The sequence below is a fragment of the Diaphorina citri genome, unplaced genomic scaffold (genome assembly GCF_000475195.1).
Source record: "Diaphorina citri unplaced genomic scaffold, Diaci psyllid genome assembly version 1.1 scaffold227, whole genome shotgun sequence".
NCBI lineage: Eukaryota > Metazoa > Arthropoda > Insecta > Hemiptera > Psyllidae > Diaphorina > Diaphorina citri.
In genome coordinates this window covers 60,462-79,929 of record NW_007377664.1, presented here as the reverse complement: position 1 = coordinate 79,929, position 19,468 = coordinate 60,462, and the positions used below count along the sequence as shown (strand labels likewise).

The following is a 19,468-nucleotide window of genomic DNA, read 5'->3' as shown; positions in this document are numbered from 1 at the left end:
CCGATCGACGGCCTCGACTGTGTGTGAACACAGCTTTATAGTTTTCTCCATCAAACCTCTTTTTATTTAAGTGCATATAATTCTACGATTTTAAGTAGATTAGTGTCATCCTACCGCGGGACATTCCACTACAGAGAATTGTCAGGTAATCCAGAGTTTTAAGAAATACTGACCTCTGTAAGCCAAAAGGTTGACGTCAAAGAAAATCCTTGACACTGTGTATGTAACTCTCAGTGGCAAGATCGGCCAAGAATAAGGTATGTTCTAATCTTCTGATACTTCTAATTTTATCTAATGCCACTTCTTCTCTCCTCCAGAGCAAAGTCGAAGGGACGACCTGGAAGCCCTGGGCCACATGTTCATGTACTTCCTGCGCGGCTCTCTACCCTGGCAAGGCCTCAAGGCGGACACCCTCAAGGAGCGCTACCAGAAGATTGGAGACACCAAACGCGCCACCCCCATCGAAGTGCTGTGTGAAGGACACCCAGGTAGACAGTCTGAGATTAAACTTGGTTCAAGTTAAACTCTCGGATTAAACAATTTGATCGATCCTTAGGCGCAATGCACACTGTTTGGTATAAGTAGGGCCATCGGCTACAATAACTACCCTACATATGTCACTGCGACCTGGTTCGATCTTTTGTGACTACGCAATGCACACTAGTGAAACGCGTTTCATGAAACCTTTTTTCTATGTTAATGCACAGCGAGGTTTCACCAGTGTGCACTGCTCTCTCTCTCTCTGTGAATCTATTCTTGAGAGTTCATTGCAACGGTCGTTACATTAATTAGACTTATGGTGAATTTCACAAATGACTCAATGAAATATTTCACTAATAGGAGAATTTTCAATGGTCCTAAAAGGATTTTTTAATGATCCAAAAATTAGTTTTTTGAAAACTCCTCCTTTTTGGATCATTCAAAGCTCCCTTTTGGATAATTGAAAACTCCTTTTTGGATGATTGAAAATTCTTCCATTAGTGAAATCTCTCATTAAGTTCATTGTTGAAATTCACCATTACTTTATCGTGTCCGAGAGCAGCGAGTGTCCATGATAAAGTAAGTCTAATTATTCTATCTGGGAAAAATCCTACAATGCTGCAGTGAGCACCAAAGTTGTGACATAATAACACAAAGAAATTGCATTTACATTTTTTTTTTTTTACATTTAAAAAAACTCGGATTTTCGAGTTCATATAACTGAGGTTCATAAAATCGGGGTACGTACTACTGTACTTAAAAAAAAACCGACCCCATAATAGGAAATTTTTGTATGTATAAAGATCCCCTTCTTCTTAATTTTTTGCTCATAGTTGGAAATTTTTGTGTGTGTTTTTTTTTTTTTTTTTTTTTTTTTTTTTTTTTCTTTGTCCATTTTTTGATAATTGTGTCCATGTCTGTGTCGTAGCATGCTTCTCCTAAACCTAGTACCTACTTATAGTAGGTCCATTTATCCCTTTCTAAGCTTCTCCACTCTCACTAAAGCTAAACCTCCTCGGTATCGTACTGGTCAAGACGCTCGCCTGGTAAACAGGAGGGCGTGGGTTCGATCCCAGCTGAGATATGGGATTTTATCCTTCTTTATCTGAAAATTTGACGTAAACAGGAGGGCGTGGGTTCGATCCCAGCCGAGGCATGGAATTTTATCCTCATTTATTTGAGAGTGTGATTACATAGTAATGGAGCTCTAATGGTTAGGTGGTAGAAAACGCCTCCGGCGTTAACCTCGCCTAGTGGTTACCTTCCACTCAAGAGTCTATTATTATTATTAAACCTCTCCGACCTTGTTTCGTGTTAATGTTAGGCTGCTCCTAAGTGGCAGGATTCTCCTAAACTAGCTTTTCCCACCAACCCCTTTTCTCTATCTCCCGAAAGTTCCTCTTCTTTGTCTCTCTTCCAGAATTCATTGCCTCCATATTTCGCGGCCCGAACGTAAAGAAGAAGACGGAGAATCTCCAATCCCTCCTCCTTCTCAATGTCCTTGTCTCTGTCTCTGTCGGGGCCATAAATATATCCTAATCTTGTCCAAACAATAGAGATTTGTGTAAAGAGTGAGAAAATTTGACCTCATCTGAAAGAAGCAAATTTTTAACCATCCTAACACATGACAACACGACATGAAATAATAGGAAAACTATTTGTGTTCTTTCTTTCTCTCCCCTTTTATTATTTATTTATTTTGATACAATTTTAATTTACCAATTTCTTACTTTTTACTTTTTTAAGGGCCTTATCCTCAGTGTATTACTGTCAAGAGATTTTATAGTATGTCCATTTATCCCTTTCTAAGCTTCTCCACTCTCACTGAAGCTAAACCTCTCCGACCTTGTTTTGTGTTAATGTTAGGCGGCTCCTAAGTGGCAGGATTCTCCTAAACTAACTTTTTCATCCAACCCCTTTTCTCTATCTCCCGAAAGTTCCTCTTCTTTGTCTCTCTTCCAGAATTCATTGCCTCCATATTTCGCGGCCCGAACGTAAAGAAGAAGACGGAGAATCTCCAATCCCTCCTCCTTCTCAATGTCCTTGTCTCTGTCTCGGCCATAAATATATCCTAATCTTGTCCAAACAATAGAGATTTGGTGTAAAGAGTGAGAAAATTTGACCTCATCTGAAAGAAGCAAATTTTAACCATCCTAACACATGACAACACGACATGAAAAAATAGGAAAACTATTTGTGTTCTTTCTTTCTTTCCCCTTTTAATTTACCAATTTCTTACTTTTTAAGGGCCTTATCGTCACTGTATTACTGTCAAGATTTTTAAGTGACGATGATTTTTTTTACACATCTCTTTTTTCGCTTTTCTGATTTGCATTTTTTTTTACCACATTCACACCCTTTTTTGTCCAGCTCATTATTGATTTTCATTTGTTTTTTTGTTTTTTGCATGCTTTCCATGAAACACTTTGATTTTTCTTTATTGTAAACCAAAAATTTGGATTTTTGTTTTCTTTTTTTTTTTACACATCTCTTTTTCCGCTTTTCTGATTTACATTTTTTTTTTTTTTTTACCACATTCACACCCTTTTTTGTCCAGCTCATTATTGATTTTCTTTTGTTTTTGTTTTTTGCATGCTTTCCACAAAAAACTTTGATTTTTCTTTATTGTAAACCAAAAATTTGGATTTTTGTTTTCTTTTGTGTGGAATTTTTTGGCGGTGATTTTAATTTTGAAGCCCAAAAATTTGGACCAATACAAATTGATGCGAGAAGCGGCTCCGAGTAATCGCAAGAAAACCAAATCTACGAAGGTAAGCACTCAAAAGCGCTTAGTCCTCAATATGGTATATGCGCATGTAATTGGTATTTTCTGAAGTGTGGCACTTTTTTTTTTAGGTCATTCTCCTGTGAAATGAAAAACTTAGTGGTTTGTTTTTTTTTTTTTTTTTTTTTTTTTTTACCAGATTCACATCTTTTTTATCCAGCTCATTATTGATTTTCATTTGTTTTTGTTTTTTGCATGCTTTCCACGAAAAACTTTGATTTTTCTTTATTGTAAACCAAAATTTGGATTTTTGTTTTCTTTTGTGTGGAATTTTTTGGCGGTGATTTTAATTTTGAAGCCCAAAAATTTGGATCAATACAAATTGATGCGAGAAGCGGCTCCGAGTAATCGCAAGAAAACAAAATCTACGAAGGTAAGCAAAGCACTCAAAAGCGCTTAGTCCTCAATATGGTATATGCGTATGTAATTGGTATTTTCTGAAGTGTGGCACTTTTTTTTTAGGTCATTCTCCTGTGAAATGAAAAACTTAGTGCAGGTAAGCAAAGCACTCAAAAGCGCTTAGTCCTCAATATGGTATATGCGTATGTAATTGGTATTTTCTGAAGTGTGGCACTTTTTTTTAGGTCATTCTCCTGTGAAATGAAAAACTTAGTGCCTATCTTAGAATGTGACCCAGTTTTCTATTGAAGTTAATAGGTTTTTCATTTCACGGGTCCTTTGTTCATCCACAAGTTACTAGGTTTTTTCTAGCTTGTATTTTGTTCAAGTTACTAGCCTTGTATTTTAAGCAAAATATTGCCCGCACATTGTGTTGAAAAGGAGACATGTTACGGCACAGACACAGTTGAGAGTTTGAGTAAAGTGTAGATTTTTATTAATATTTTATTTATTTTTAAACCTCGTGTAAAATTTGCAATTTTTAAGCAGGATATTTCAAAGTTTTTTCTAGCTTGTATTTTGTTCAAGTTACTAGCCTTGTATTTTAAGCAAAATATTGCCCGCACATTGTGTTGAAAAGGAGACATGCTACGGCACAGACACAGTTGAGAAGTAAAGTGTAGATTTTTATCATTATTTTATTTGTTTTTTAAACCTCGTCTAAAATTTGCAATTTTTTGCACAATTTTTGAGCAGGATATTTAAACTTTAGGAGCTCACTGGAAAATCGAAGAGAAACGTAAAACCATGTACTGATATAAATATTTTTGAATGTTTGTACTAAAATAAGCTGTTATTGTTACCAATTTGTTCGTGTTGTTTGTCTCGTTTTTAATTTTTTTCCTCCTTTATTCCCCCCTTTTTTTCTTTTGCAAGGGGGCACGGTTGGTCCAGTGGTAACGCGCTTGCCTGCCATGCAGAAGGTCCCGGGTTCGAATCCGACAAAAATTTGTACTCGTTTTTCGATTGCAAATATTTCAACGGGTTACTTTCTGGTGTTCTCGTGTTGACCCAGCACCCAAATGGGAAGTATTGTGTCTCTTCTCGCCCATCTGATGAGAGGCATACTACGGGATGGGCATGCTACGACACAGGCCACATGGGTCTAATGTAGCGGTTGTTTCATTGCTACGAAATAAAAACGGCGGTGGAACACTCATCTTAAAAAAAAAAAAATAAAAAATCGAAATTTTCATCCTACTCATCAATTATCCAATTTTTCATTATTTTTCTTCTTTTTCCCTTGTTTCCAGTCCACGCCGGTAGGATCGCTGCAGACAGGGCACGAAACGATTCTATCACCGAGCAGGGAGAGAACCAATGACACCAAGAAGGTGAGTGTGCCTTCCAAATGGATGGGGGCACGGTTGGTCCAGTGGTAACGTGCTTGCTTGCCATGCAGAAGGTCCCGGGTTCGAATCCCACCATCGACAAAAGTTTGTACTCGTTTTTCGATTGCAAATATTTCAACGGGTTACTTTCTGGTGTTCTCGTGTTGACCCAGCACCTAAATGGGAAGTATTGTGTCTCTTCTCGCCCATCTGATGAGAGGCATACTACGGGATGGGCATGCTACGACACAGGCCACATGGGTCTAATGTAGCGGTTGTTTCATTGCTACGAAATAAAAACGGCGGTGGAACACTCATCTTAAAAAAAAAAAAATAAAAAATCGAAATTTTCATCCTACTCATCAATTATCCAATTTTTCATTATTTTTCTTCTTTTTCCCTTGTTTCCAGTCCACGCCGGTAGGATCGCTGCAGACGGGGCACGAAACGATTCTATCACCGAGCAGGGAGAGAACCAATGACACCAAGAAGGTGAGTGTGGCTTTCAAATGGATGGGAGACGGGCAGTGTTCTATTTTCAAAATCCTTATTAAATGACATTTTTGTTTTGCCAACACTCACACTTAACTTACAATTATCCTGAACTTAGAGGAAATAATTTTCACTCACTGTGTTTGTTAGTAGTCCATACTAACCTATGTGTTGTATAGTCCTGACGCTTTTTCCATGCTCTTTCCCTCAACTGATCCAACAAGCAGACTGTTGAAATGATGGAACTACTTCTCCTACACTCGTAGGGTGGCCCTTAACTATAGGGGCGAAAGAAGTGGAAAAAAAACTAAATAAACGAATACGTGGTTCCTAAAGTGGTTCCAAATAAAATTTGTGTACGGAATTTAAATGAGAGCCGTACTTTATTATGTGACTTTTTTTCGAGTCAGAAGAAATTTCTCTTTGGACGTTTTGGTACCACCACAACCGCTGCCAGTCCAAAGAGAAATTTCGTATGATTACTAAAAAAAAAGCCACATAGTAAAAAAATCCTTGGTATGTATGTGTGAAAACTACTTTTGTGTATGTGTTTTTGGTCCTAATTAAATTTCTTGCTAAAACTAACCCCTCTAATAATGTACATTTCTCTCTCTTTCTCTCTCACCTCCCTTTCTCTCTTCTCTCTCTCTCTCTATCTCTCTCCCTCTTTCTTTCCTCTCTCTCTCTCTTCCTCTCTCTCTCTCTCCCTCCCTCTCTCTCTCTCTCTCTCTCTCTCTCCCTCCCTCTCTCTCTCTCCCTCCCTCTCTCTCTCTCTCTTTCTCTCTCTCTCTCTTTGTGTGTGTTGTGTGCGCATGCGCAGGGTGGCGGCAAGAACGCCGGCAACGCGTGGCCGGACAACAGCGGCAATAGTAAACTTCAAGGTCACACCCTGGGGAACCTCACGCCGGCAGACAGACATGGCTCCGTACAGGTAAGGAAAAAGCCTAGTTAGCTTGGTCGGTAGCGCGTCTACCTTGTAAGCGCTAGGCCGCGGGTTCGATTCCCGCCCGAGGCGGACTTTATTCTGAACGGATAAGGTTCGTTCGTTCTCGGAACGGCTGGCTTTCTCCTATCCTGTCTTCCTTCTCTCTTCGATTGTGGGACGATAAGACCTTAGCAGTTACAGTTCCCTCTTTCAAACCTCTTCAAAAGAAAAAAGAAAAAAAATGGCCGAATTTTTATGGATCTATCAGACACTTCGTCCATCAATATCTATCAATCAAAGGCAAAGGGGGAAATGAGCTTCAGAAGAGGGGAAATCGTCTCAAAATACGCTTTAAGTAACCGAGTTTCCAGGCACATCAAACGACCCTTGTATTCGCGTATATCTTACTGGATTCTATAGAATACACATTCATTCTAAGAAATGCCTATCGTTCTTAGGCAAAGTGTATAATGAAATCGATAGTAATATGAAATGAAATACCTGGTATTATCTATCCATACCAGGCAACGCAGGTTGCAAGAAGCTCCATATTATGTAGGTACTAATGTGATTCTCTCCCATGTGCTTCCTCTCCTCAGGTGGTGAGTTCTACGAATGGGGAGCTCGGCACGGATGATCCTACCGCGGGACATTCCAACACTCCCATCACTGCCCAGCAAGAAGTGGAAATTGTAGACGAAACCAAGTGAGTACTCATTCAAATCGTTAATTTTATTATTTGTGGTAAAGCAGAACTTTTTTTTTCAATCACAGTATTCACAGTATTACTGCTACCTGCCTCGTTGGTGTAGTGGTCAATCTAATCGAATACAGCTCTCGTGTGGTTCTACCTTAAATCATTTAAGTGCCTCCTCTTGCAATTAATTTCCATATTTCAATAATCTTTTTACACTCGTAATATTTTAAGCTTATCACATTCTCAAAGGTAATCTTTCCAGCTTATTCTTACACTCACTCTCTGTTTTCTCCCCCTCCAGATGTTGCTGCTTCTTCAAGCGGAAGAAAAAGAAGGGCGGTCGCGCAAAGTGACTAGCTGTCGTGCAGTGCAGTCCGGAACGGGAAGCTGTCACGCTCCTACGCGCGACCAGCCAGAGCAATTCGCGCGACAGCGTGCTAAACACACTTCAGGTGACATAAGGCGCGCCTGGACTAATTTTCATCGTCCGTCGCGCTAGAAAACGATTTTGCCTATCAACCATTTAAGAGAAACGATTTTGCCTATCAACCATTAGGTTTTCCCCCCTTTCGAAAAATTGACATAGGCGCCTGGACTATTTTTGCCGTCGGTCAAGATAACGATTTTGCCTATCAACCATTAGGTTTTTTTTTTCGAAAATTATGTTTTTTTTTTACATTTGTTATTGTTTGTTTGTTCTTTTTTTCTCGTTCTCTCTCTCTCTCTCTCTCTCCCTCTCTCCTTCCCTCTCCCTCTCTCCCTTTTTCCCTCCTTTACCTTGGGAAATAATAATAATTTTCCCTCCTTTACTCTGGGAAATAGATGATTTCCCCCTCAACCCTGGGAAATAATGATTTTCCCTCTTTTCCCCTGGGAAATAAATAATTTCCCTCCTTTACGCTGCGGAATTTTTCCCCTTCTTCTGAAAAGTTCTCAAAATGGTTGATGGGCTGGCGTTGTTTTTCCAGCGACGACATTCTACTTGTCCTCAAAACATTTTATGTGACGCAAGCTACTGGTCTATTTATTTCCCTTCTGGTCCTCAACCTAATTTAAGTGACGCAGGCTACCGGTTAAATTTCTTTACTAACATCTATCGCAGCTTTCCGTAGGCATACCTGATCCTTTTTCATTGAAAAAAACACAAAACATATCTTTTCTTATTTTTTACTTTTGAAACAACCAGTAGTAACTTTTTCTTTTAATATCTAGTAAAGTTGTCTAGGTAAAGACTTTTTTAATGCTAAAATGGATTAAAATGAAAGTATACCCTATTATCTACGCGGAAAGTCTGGGACAGATAGGCATGTAAGGGTTAAATATTACTTTATATATGTAACTATTGTGGTGGATTTCACCAATAACTTAATGAGAGATTTCGCTAATGGGAGAAATTTTAATAATCCAAAAAGGAGTTTTTAATGATCCAAACAGGAGTTTTTAAAAACTCCTTTTTGGGTCATTAAAAATTCTTCCATTAGTTAAATCTCGCATTAAGTCATTAGTGAAATTCACCATTACAATTTCTAGTTACGCGGGATTAACCGTTCGGTGCCTCTTGAAATTTTATGAGGAACACTTGTTTTTAAACACCCTGTATTAACTTCCGATTTTATTTCAAAGAAAATATGAAAGTGATTGAAAAACTTCCGAATTAAGAGACATTCTCATGATTTAACTGTGTACTTGAAAGACAATTTAAGTAAGAACCTTTAATTCAAGATTTAACAGAAAGCTCATTTTTTTCTTGTGAAATCATATTCCACAAGAAAGAGACGCGTTCAACTTTTTTTTGTTGTTTCAGCAAAAAGGTTAAATCTTTTGTCGTTAAACTTTTAATTTTAACTTTTAGTAGCCCAAGAAAAATGGGCTTGTTGAAACAGTCGTTATGTTCGCTTATTTTTCTTGGGCTATAAATTCTCTCTATCAGGTTTGTTCGTAAACATTTTAATTTGAATTTAAAATATTTTCATGCTATTATTGTTGATGTCGTGTCTTTTTTCTCCGCAATAGTTGCTCCTATCTCTAATTTTTTCGAGAGAGTAATAACTGACTTAAGGCTGTGGTTTTGAATTGGGCTAGGCTTTATTTTATAGCTCACCCCTAAAATTGAAAAGAAAATTATTCTGAAGCCTAGCCTTGTGTACACATAAAGCCCACATTGGGGCTTTGTGTAAGCCCTAAAAGATGGATTGAGCTTATAAGAATCTGACCTTGTATATCTAACCACTTCAAAAGCCAGCTGTACAAAACTAAAGCTAGCCTTGGAGTAGGATACTAGCCTAAAAAAATGCTGGATTGTTTCAAAAACGTATCTAGATTGTTGAGAAACAATTTTCCTAATGAAATTGTTGCTGGTGTGCACAAGGTATTAACAATGAAAGTATAGCCCAGCTCATAAACTCAGCAACTCAAAATATTGTATACATCTACTATATTTCTGTGCACGTTTTCAACTCTAATACTGTCCCCTCTCCCTCCCAAAACGATGAATTCTGAAATCTCCTACTCACTCTTAAAGGTGCCTACATACGACGCGTATATCGGTCCAAATGAACTTAAGCCAATCCAAATGGACTGATGCCAGTCCTAAATTAATGGAGAGTTCTTCAGAACTGATGCCAGTCCAAATGGAATGAAAGGTCCATCAGTCCAATTGGATTCAAGAGTTCATCAATCCAAACGGACTGAGGGTAATCCAAATGGTGTTTGAAACAGTGATCGCATCTTGCAAGCGTAACTTGCACATTGAAGTGAAGTTAACAATGTTTTTGTGACCTCGTATGTGAAGATGTATTGAAATCGAGAATTTGCGGAAAAAAAAGACTGCTATTCGGACTTTATTTATGGTGTGTAGGCAACTAGGCTTTTGTGGTATGGATTCGAGTCGAATAAACATGATTTGACTCGAATCCATTTTGACTTAGAACAATAGGCTGGAACTAAGTAACTCGTTGTGTGTAGGCGCCTTTAAGAAACCAAGATTCATATAGGTATTTATTTTAATTTATTTTCATACGCTTTTTTTTTGTATTGTTACGTAATTTTTTTATACACAGCATTTTATTCATGTTGGGAAAAGCTGATAAAATCGTTTGAATGCTTGAATTCCTTTTCTTCTTTTCTTTTGCCACCAACTTTAAGAAACCAAGATTCATATAGGTATTTATTTTAATTTATTTTCATACGCTTTTTTTTGTATTGTTACGTAATTTTTTTATACACAGCATTTTATTCATGTTGGGAAAAGCTGATAAAATCGTTTGAAAGCTTGAATTCCTTTTCTTTTGCCACCAGATTCAGTGGTGAAGTGCTCGCCTGGTAATCAGGAGAGCGTGGGTTCCAATTCCGTATATTAAAATAATTCGGTGATTAAAAAAAAACGATTAAAATAACCCTCTGCTGTAATAAAATGCTTCAATCAATTGTACAGTGAATTCATATTTCTCTCTCATCCATAATTAATTTAATAATTAAGAAAGCATTGTTATATAACGACACTGAAAATGAAGAGCTTTTGCTCGCTCTGTTATAAATGTTGCTTTACAAAGGTGCGTCTACAAGTCAATCGACATCGGCTGGAACTCAGTGGGTGTAAAAAGCTCTGTCCACACATGATCCACGGACATCAGTTAGCTGTGGACGGTTTCACTTTGTCGATCGAAGAATTTTTGTTTTATAATTGGACACCATATAACAGAAAAGAACCACCCATAATGCAATTCCCCTTATGGGTTCTTTTTTGCTTAATGCTGTCCAATTCTATATTTTGTAGTCAAAACCGAATGTCGGCCCAAAGCAATCACCCTAGGGCTGATACGGCACGGATGATCCTACCGCGGGACATTCCAACACTCCCATCACTGCCCAGCAAGAAGTGGAAATTGTAGACGAAACCAAGTGAGTATTCATTCAAATCGTTAATTTTATTATTTGTGGTAAAAAAGAACTTTTTTTTATCAATCACAGTATTCACAGTTTTACTGCCTCCAGAGTACTACCTGCCTCGGTGGTGTAGTGGTCAATCCGCTCGCCTGGTAAACAGGAGGGCGTGGGTTCAATCTCAGCCGAAGTATGGAATTTTATGCTCAGTATAATTTGAGAATTTGATCACAATAATAGTAGTAGCCTACTGCTGGAGTAAAGGGACTTTTCAGTCCTATGCGAGCAGTATAAGTAAGCACTATTATTACTAAGAACCGAGAAAACTTCGATTCCGCCGGGAATCGAGCCGGGGACCTCCATGGTGCAAGCTCAATGTGATACGTCTGCCTTGTAAACGCTAGACCGCGGGTTCGATTCCCGCCCGGGGAGGATTTTATCCTGAACGAATAATGTTCGGTCCCGGAAAGGCCGGCTTTCTCCTATCCTGTCTTCCGTCTCTCTTCGATTTCGGAACGATAAGACCTTAACAGTTACAGTTCCCTTGGCCAAACCTAGTTATATTCGATTATGGGACTTTTAATTCAGTCATCATACGAAATTTCTCTTTGGACTAGTTTGGACAATAGCCCAATACCATACTCGCTGGTCGCTGCCAGTCCAAACTAGTTCAAAGAGAAATTTCGTATGACGACTGAAAAAAAGTCACATAATCGAATACAGCTCTCGTGTGGTTCTACCTTAAATCATTTAAGTGCCTCCTCTTGCAATTAATCTCCATATTTCAATAATCTTTTTATACTCGTAATATTTTAAACTTATCACATTCTCAAAAGGTAATCTTTCCAGCTTATTCTTACACTCACTCTCTGTTTTCTCCCCCTCCAGATGTTGCTGCTTCTTCAAGCGGAAGAAAAAGAAGGGCGGTCGCGCAAAGTGACTAGCTGTCGTGCAGTGCAGTCCGGAACGGGAAGCTGTCACGCTCCTACGCGCGACCAGCCAGAGCAATTCGCGCGACAGCGTGCTAAACACACTTCAGGTGACATAAGGCGCGCCTGGACTAATTTTCATCGTCCGTCGCGCTAGAAAACGATTTTGCCTATCAACCATTTAAGAGAAACGATTTTGCCTATCAACCATTAGGTTTTCCCCCCTTTCGAAAAATTGACATAGGCGCCTGGACTATTTTTGCCGTCGGTCAAGATAACGATTTTGCCTATCAACCATTAGGTTTTTTTTTTCGAAAATTATGTTTTTTTTTTACATTTGTTATTGTTTGTTTGTTCTTTTTTTCTCGTTCTCTCTCTCTCTCTCTCTCTCCCTCTCTCCTTCCCTCTCCCTCTCTCCCTTTTTCCCTCCTTTACCTTGGGAAATAATAATAATTTTCCCTCCTTTACTCTGGGAAATAGATGATTTCCCCCTCAACCCTGGGAAATAATGATTTTCCCTCTTTTCCCCTGGGAAATAAATAATTTCCCTCCTTTACGCTGCGGAATTTTTCCCCTTCTTCTGAAAAGTTCTCAAAATGGTTGATGGGCTGGCGTTGTTTTTCCAGCGACGACATTCTACTTGTCCTCAAAACATTTTATGTGACGCAAGCTACTGGTCTATTTATTTCCCTTCTGGTCCTCAACCTAATTTAAGTGACGCAGGCTACCGGTTAAATTTCTTTACTAACATCTATCGCAGCTTTCCGTAGGCATACCTGATCCTTTTTCATTGAAAAAAACACAAAACATATCTTTTCTTATTTTTTACTTTTGAAACAACCAGTAGTAACTTTTTCTTTTAATATCTAGTAAAGTTGTCTAGGTAAAGACTTTTTTAATGCTAAAATGGATTAAAATGAAAGTATACCCTATTATCTACGCGGAAAGTCTGGGACAGATAGGCATGTAAGGGTTAAATATTACTTTATATATGTAACTATTGTGGTGGATTTCACCAATAACTTAATGAGAGATTTCGCTAATGGGAGAAATTTTAATAATCCAAAAAGGAGTTTTTAATGATCCAAACAGGAGTTTTTAAAAACTCCTTTTTGGGTCATTAAAAATTCTTCCATTAGTTAAATCTCGCATTAAGTCATTAGTGAAATTCACCATTACAATTTCTAGTTACGCGGGATTAACCGTTCGGTGCCTCTTGAAATTTTATGAGGAACACTTGTTTTTAAACACCCTGTATTAACTTCCGATTTTATTTCAAAGAAAATATGAAAGTGATTGAAAAACTTCCGAATTAAGAGACATTCTCATGATTTAACTGTGTACTTGAAAGACAATTTAAGTAAGAACCTTTAATTCAAGATTTAACAGAAAGCTCATTTTTTTCTTGTGAAATCATATTCCACAAGAAAGAGACGCGTTCAACTTTTTTTTGTTGTTTCAGCAAAAAGGTTAAATCTTTTGTCGTTAAACTTTTAATTTTAACTTTTAGTAGCCCAAGAAAAATGGGCTTGTTGAAACAGTCGTTATGTTCGCTTATTTTTCTTGGACTATAAATTGATTTATTCTCTCTATCAGGTTTGTTCGTAAACATTTTAATTTGAATTTAAAATATTTTCATGCTATTATTGTTGATGTCGTGTCTTTTTTCTCCGCAATAGTTGCTCCTATCTCTAATTTTTTCGAGAGAGTAATAACTGACTTAAGGCTGTGGTTTTGAATTGGGCTAGGCTTTATTTTATAGCTCACCCCTAAAATTGAAAAGAAAATTATTCTGAAGCCTAGCCTTGTGTACACATAAAGCCCACATTGGGGCTTTGTGTAAGCCCTAAAAGATGGATTGAGCTTATAAGAATCTGACCTTGTATATCTAACCACTTCAAAAGCCAGCTGTACAAAACTAAAGCTAGCCTTGGAGTAGGATACTAGCCTAAAAAAATGCTGGATTGTTTCAAAAACGTATCTAGATTGTTGAGAAACAATTTTCCTAATGAAATTGTTGCTGGTGTGCACAAGGTATTAACAATGAAAGTATAGCCCAGCTCATAAACTCAGCAACTCAAAATATTGTATACATCTACTATATTTCTGTGCACGTTTTCAACTCTAATACTGTCCCCTCTCCCTCCCAAAACGATGAATTCTGAAATCTCCTACTCACTCTTAAAGGTGCCTACATACGACGCGTATATCAGTCCAAATAAACTTAAGCCAATCCAAATGGACTGATGCCAGTCCTAAATTAATAGAGAGTTCTTCAGAACTGATGCCAGTCCAAATGGAATGAAAGGTCCATCAGTCCAAATGGATTCAAGAGTTCATCAATCCAAACGGACTGAGGGTAATCCAAATGGTGTTTGAAACAGTGATCGCATTTTGTAAACGTATGTAACTTTCACATTGAAGTGAAGTTAACAATGTTTTTGTGACCTCGTATGTGAAGCTGTATTGAAATCGAGAATTTGCATAAAAAAAAAAAAAAAAAAAAAAAAAAAAAAAACAAGACTGCTATTCGGACTTTATTTATGATGTGTAGGCAATTAGGCTTTTGTGGTATGGGTTCGTGTCGAATAAACATGATTTGACTCGAATCCATTTTGACTTGGAACAATAGGCTGGACTAAGTAACTCGTTGTGTGTAGGCGCCTTTAAGAAACCAAGATTCATATAGGTATTTATTTTAATTTATTTTCATACGCTTTTTTTTGTATTGTTACGTAATTTTTTTATACACAGCATTTTATTCATGTTGGGAAAAGCTGATAAAATCGTTTGAAAGCTTGAATTCCTTTTCTTTTGCCACCAGATTCAGTGGTGAAGTGCTCGCCTGGTAATCAGGAGAGCGTGGGTTCCAATTCCGTATATTAAAATAATTCGGTGATTAAAAAAACGATTAAAATAACTCTCTGCTGTAATAAAATGCTTCAATCAATTGTACAGTGAATTCATATTTCTCTCTCATCCATAATTAATTTAATAATTAAGAAAGCATTGTTATATAACGACACTGAAAATGAAGAGCTTTTGCTCGCTCTGTTATAAATGTTGCTTTACAAAGGTGCGTCCACAAGTCAATCGACATCGGCTGGCACTCAGTGGGTGTAAAAAGCTCTGTCCACACATGATCCACGGACATCAATTAACTGTGGACGGTTTCACTTTGTCGATCGAAGAATTTTTGTTTTATAATTGGACATCATATAACAGAAAAGAACCACCCATAAGGCAATTCCCCTTATGGGCTCTTTTTTGCTTAATGCTGTCCAAATCTATATTTTGTAGCCAAAACCGAATGTCGGCCCAAAGCAATCACCCTTAGGGCTGATTGAGAGGCTGACGGAAAAAGCCGATCCCGTCTGTACACGGGAAAAGGCGAAGAAAATGGACGTGTCAGTCGACCGTCGATCAATGGGCTCATGTATGGACACAGCTTAAAATCAAAGGATTTTGGTGGACAAAAGTTTATATTGTGTATGTATTTTCAGGCGATGTCGATAGTGTAGGCGCTGCTTAAAAGGCGCTTTTTTTCCTCTGGAAAAATTGTAATAATTTATTGATACCTACTTAACCTTCTACTTTCTGTTTGAAGTTTCAATGTGGGTTAAAAGCCGAGAAAAATATTAAATTGAAGTCCAACATTTTTTTTGCTCTTTTTGGAGGTTCAGGGACCATTGAGTCCAACCTCCCTCTTTTGGTAAATATTTCTGTTGTATTCGTATGTTGAAATATTTCGCAAGTTTTACGAGTCTAAACTGACTTTCTAAAAATCCGCGTTTTGTTGGAAAACCACTTTTTGTAAATTAAGAGTACGCAACTTTGTGTTTAGACGGCATGCGAAAAAAAAATATTCTGTTAAGGGGATTTGAATTAGGGGAAAATGTAGATCTATGGTCAGTTTGAACAGGTACACATGTATGATAAATGTTGATGAAATTTTTAAACCCCTTAGAAATGTATGTGAAATATCAGATTCAAAGGAAGAAAAACAGAGATTTAAATATCCATCTAACTCTTCCTTGATTTTTTTCCCCCGTACCAATATGTTTTTTTTTTTTTTTATTCCCAACATTTTCCCCAACAAATGAAATTCGTAAAATGAAATAAATATAAATAATCTTACTATTCAACACACAGGTGTAATAATGATTTTCATTATCATTTATTTTTTATTTCCCTCTGAAAACTTTTTTTTTTTTTTTTTTCCTGTACATATTTTCTAGCATCTTATTTTTGAATTAGGTATTTTTATTATATCCGTTGTATAAAATGATTTAATTATTATTATCATTATTATTTATTAAATGATTGTATTAAAAAAAGGATGTCTTGTTATTTATTTTCCTCGAAATAGGTTTTCTTATAGGGAATCCAGCTACATGCTGGAAGCAAAAATAATAATAATAATCTGCAGAAAAATAAACCTCCTTTTGAAAAGTAGAAAAAAAATGCGAGAGGTTTTTTAAAGCTTCCCAGACTGTCTAGTAGCAAGGTCCCCACCCGACTGCCCTCTAGAGATGTGTAAAGATTCATTGAGCTAAAAAAATGAACTACTCTTTTCAGTGAACTAGATCCTCAAGAGTAGTTCTTTCAAAACTTGTAACTCGCTCTTTAGTTCCCTATACAAACACTCGTACCGGCCTAAGGCAGGTGAAAAACAGAAAAGAAAAAGATAATAATAAGAGATTCAATATTGAATCTCTTATTATTATCTTTTTCTTTTCTTTTAAAATAGTATTTTTCTTTTCTGTTTTTCACCTGCCTTAGGCCCGGATTCAAAGATAAAATCGGACAGTACTGAAGGGGGGGGGGGATACCACGATTCCGCGCATGTGCCCTGGGTAGAAAGTATCAGAGAAGAGTCGGGAGTCAAAGAGCGAGTTGAAAAAAAGAGTAGTTCCTTGATTCAATCCCAAAGATGAGTCAAAAGTCGCATCTCTACTGCCCTCCCAAAGTACCTAACTTTGGTAGCACAGCATCGAAGTTCAGAAAAAGGAGGGGCTTGAGTCAAAGTGAGGGAAAAGTTCTCCTACACATGATACTTTTAATGTAGGAGAATATTTCCCATAGCTTTGAGACTTGACTCCTCCTCTTTTGAACCTTTTCAGTTTACTGATAAAGTTAGGTACTTTGGGTGGGCATTCGGGTGGGGACCTTGCTACTAGACAGGTCTGGGAAGCTTGAAAAAACCTCTCGCAAATTTTTTCCCCGATTTTTATTCAACTTTTCACAGTTGACATGAAGTTGAGACATTGGAAATCAAAAACACAAACGAATATTTTTCAAATAAATACTTTTTTGTTTATTTTTTTTCTTTCTTTATAAATTTTGACTTTTTTTTACAATATTTATAAATAGTAGTTTCATTAAAAGTGTGTACATCAATATATTTAATATAATTTTAATTTCTTTTATAATTAATTTCAGTCTTAAAATAATAAATAAATATAAGAAATAATACAGATTTGATAGTTAGTGTAAGGGGGTCTGGTGATACCAGTGTAAAAACTTCATTTGATAGTGTGCTAAAGAACACAGATGCTAAGCACCGGCGGGCGCGGTGGGTATTTAACAATATCTGGGAGGACATTTACAAAGGACTGCTGACTAATTCGGGGTTCATTCATCCTCGTTAGGATCATTAAAGATAACTGAGGGCTCTCAGAAGAAAAAAAAATATTTCCCTTTTCTATAATATTATATGGTTTCATTAAACTGAAATCGAACACAGATGCTAAGCACCGGCGGGCGCGGTGGGTATTTAACAATATCTGGGAGGACATTTACAAAGGACTGCTGACTAATTCGAGGTTCATTCATCCTCGTTAGGATTATTAAAGATAACTGAGGGCTCTCAGAAGAAAAAAATATTTCCCTTTTCTATAATATTATATGGTTTCATTAAACTGAAATCTCTCTCTACCTACAAATTAATTATGTAGGTATTTCAGGACATTCTAGCTACATGAAAAAACGCCTCAAAAATTAGCCTCAAGTCTGCACTTGTACAAATCACTGAGGTAGTGTCACTGGATCTTTAGACCTGTTCTAACTTACAGTCAGATACTCAAGTCTGCACTTGTACAAATCACTGAGGTAGTGTCACTGGATCTTTAGACCTGTTCTAACTTACAGTCAGATAAAAAAAAAAAAACTATAATTAAACATGTCAATAATTACCATTACCTCTCACTTATAGGAAATCCTATACAAGGTAGAGAAAGTTGTGTAATTCCCAATAGGACATAACACGGTCAAAACGCAGGCTTGCATTTATACACAAACCTAAAGGCTGTCGTGGCCGGCATTAGCACTTATATTTTATGCACAAACCTTACGTTTTAGCCTGGCCGACAGTTTCATAGAAATGTCATAAAACGCAAGCCAAACTTCGACTCTCGTGGCCAGCCTGAACACTTATTAGTGCACAAACCACCTTACGTTTTTGGCCAGTAATCAATACTCGGGTTTTTGGACCGGTGATTTCATATGAATAACGCCGGCTAGCGTAACCTCTACGTTTTAGATTGGCAATTTCATACATGCCGGCTTGCATTTTTGACCGGCACGATGAATTGTATTGGATTAGGTAACTCTTTTCAGTGAACTAGATCCTCAAGAGTAGTTCTTTCAAAACTTGTAACTCGCTCTTTAGTTCCCTATACAAACACTCGTACCGGGCCTAAGGCAGGTGAAAAACAGAAAAGAAAAAAGATAATAATAAGAGATTCAATATTGAATCTCTTATTATTATCTTTTTCTTTTCTGTTTTTCACCTGTCTTCCGGGCCTAAGACTCGTACCGGGCCTAAGGCAGGTGAAAAACAGAAAAGAAAAAAGATAATAATAAGAGATTCAATATTGAATCTCTTATTATTATCTTTTTTCTTTTCTGTTTTTCACCTGCCTTAGGCCCGGTACGAGTGTTTGTATAGGGAACTAAAGAGCGAGTTACAAGTTTTGAAAGAACTACTCTTGAGGATCTAGTTCACTGAAAAGAGTAGTTCATTTTTTTAGCTCAATGAATCTTTACACATCTCTAGAGGGCAGTCGGGTGGGGACCTTGCTACTAGACAGTCTGGGAAGCTTTAAAAAACCTCTCGCATTTTTTTTCTACTTTTCAAAAGGAGGTTTATTTTTCTGCAGATTATTATTATTATTTTTGCTTCCAGCATGTAGCTGGATTCCCTATAAGAAAACCTATTTCGAGGAAAATAAATAACAAGACATCCTTTTTTTAATACAATCATTTAATAAATAATAATGATAATAATAATTAAATCATTTTATACAACGGATATAATAAAAATACCTAATTCAAAAATAAGATGCTAGAAAATATGTACAGGAAAAAAAAAAAAAAAATAGTTTTCAGAGGGAAATAAAAAATAAATGATAATGAAAATCATTATTACACCTGTGTGTTGAATAGTAAGATTATTTATATTTATTTCATTTTACGAATTTCATTTGTTGGGAAAATGTTGGGAATTAAAAAAAAAAAAAAAAATCATTTTGGACCGGGGGAAAAAAA

General features: G+C 36.9%; 1 protein-coding gene and 2 long non-coding RNA genes across 3 annotated transcripts in view; 2 read left to right on the top strand and 1 right to left on the bottom strand.

Moving 5' to 3' along the window:
* Positions 1-9,948, top strand: part of LOC103506322 (casein kinase I) — a 39,157-nt gene extending 29,209 nt beyond the window's left edge. The window contains exons 6-9 of the mRNA XM_026821395.1: positions 5,407-5,487; positions 6,308-6,418; positions 7,012-7,118; positions 7,411-9,948. Of these exons, the coding sequence (XP_026677196.1) occupies positions 5,407-5,487; positions 6,308-6,418; positions 7,012-7,118; positions 7,411-7,462 (351 nt within the window). The 3' untranslated portion in view covers positions 7,463-9,948. The remainder of the gene's footprint in view (positions 1-5,406; positions 5,488-6,307; positions 6,419-7,011; positions 7,119-7,410) is intronic.
* A 976-nt stretch (positions 9,949-10,924) lies between these two features.
* LOC113466205 lies at positions 10,925-15,816 on the top strand. Its single transcript, XR_003390675.1, has 2 exons — positions 10,925-11,009; positions 11,880-15,816. It is a non-coding gene; the product is annotated as an uncharacterized LOC113466205 (long non-coding RNA).
* A 1,863-nt stretch (positions 15,817-17,679) lies between these two features.
* LOC113466203 lies at positions 17,680-18,521 on the bottom strand. The gene is made up of 2 exons (XR_003390673.1): positions 18,055-18,521; positions 17,680-17,978 (listed from the first exon to the last, which is right to left on the bottom strand). It is a non-coding gene; the product is annotated as an uncharacterized LOC113466203 (long non-coding RNA).
* Between the last annotated feature and the right edge of the window lie 947 nt (positions 18,522-19,468).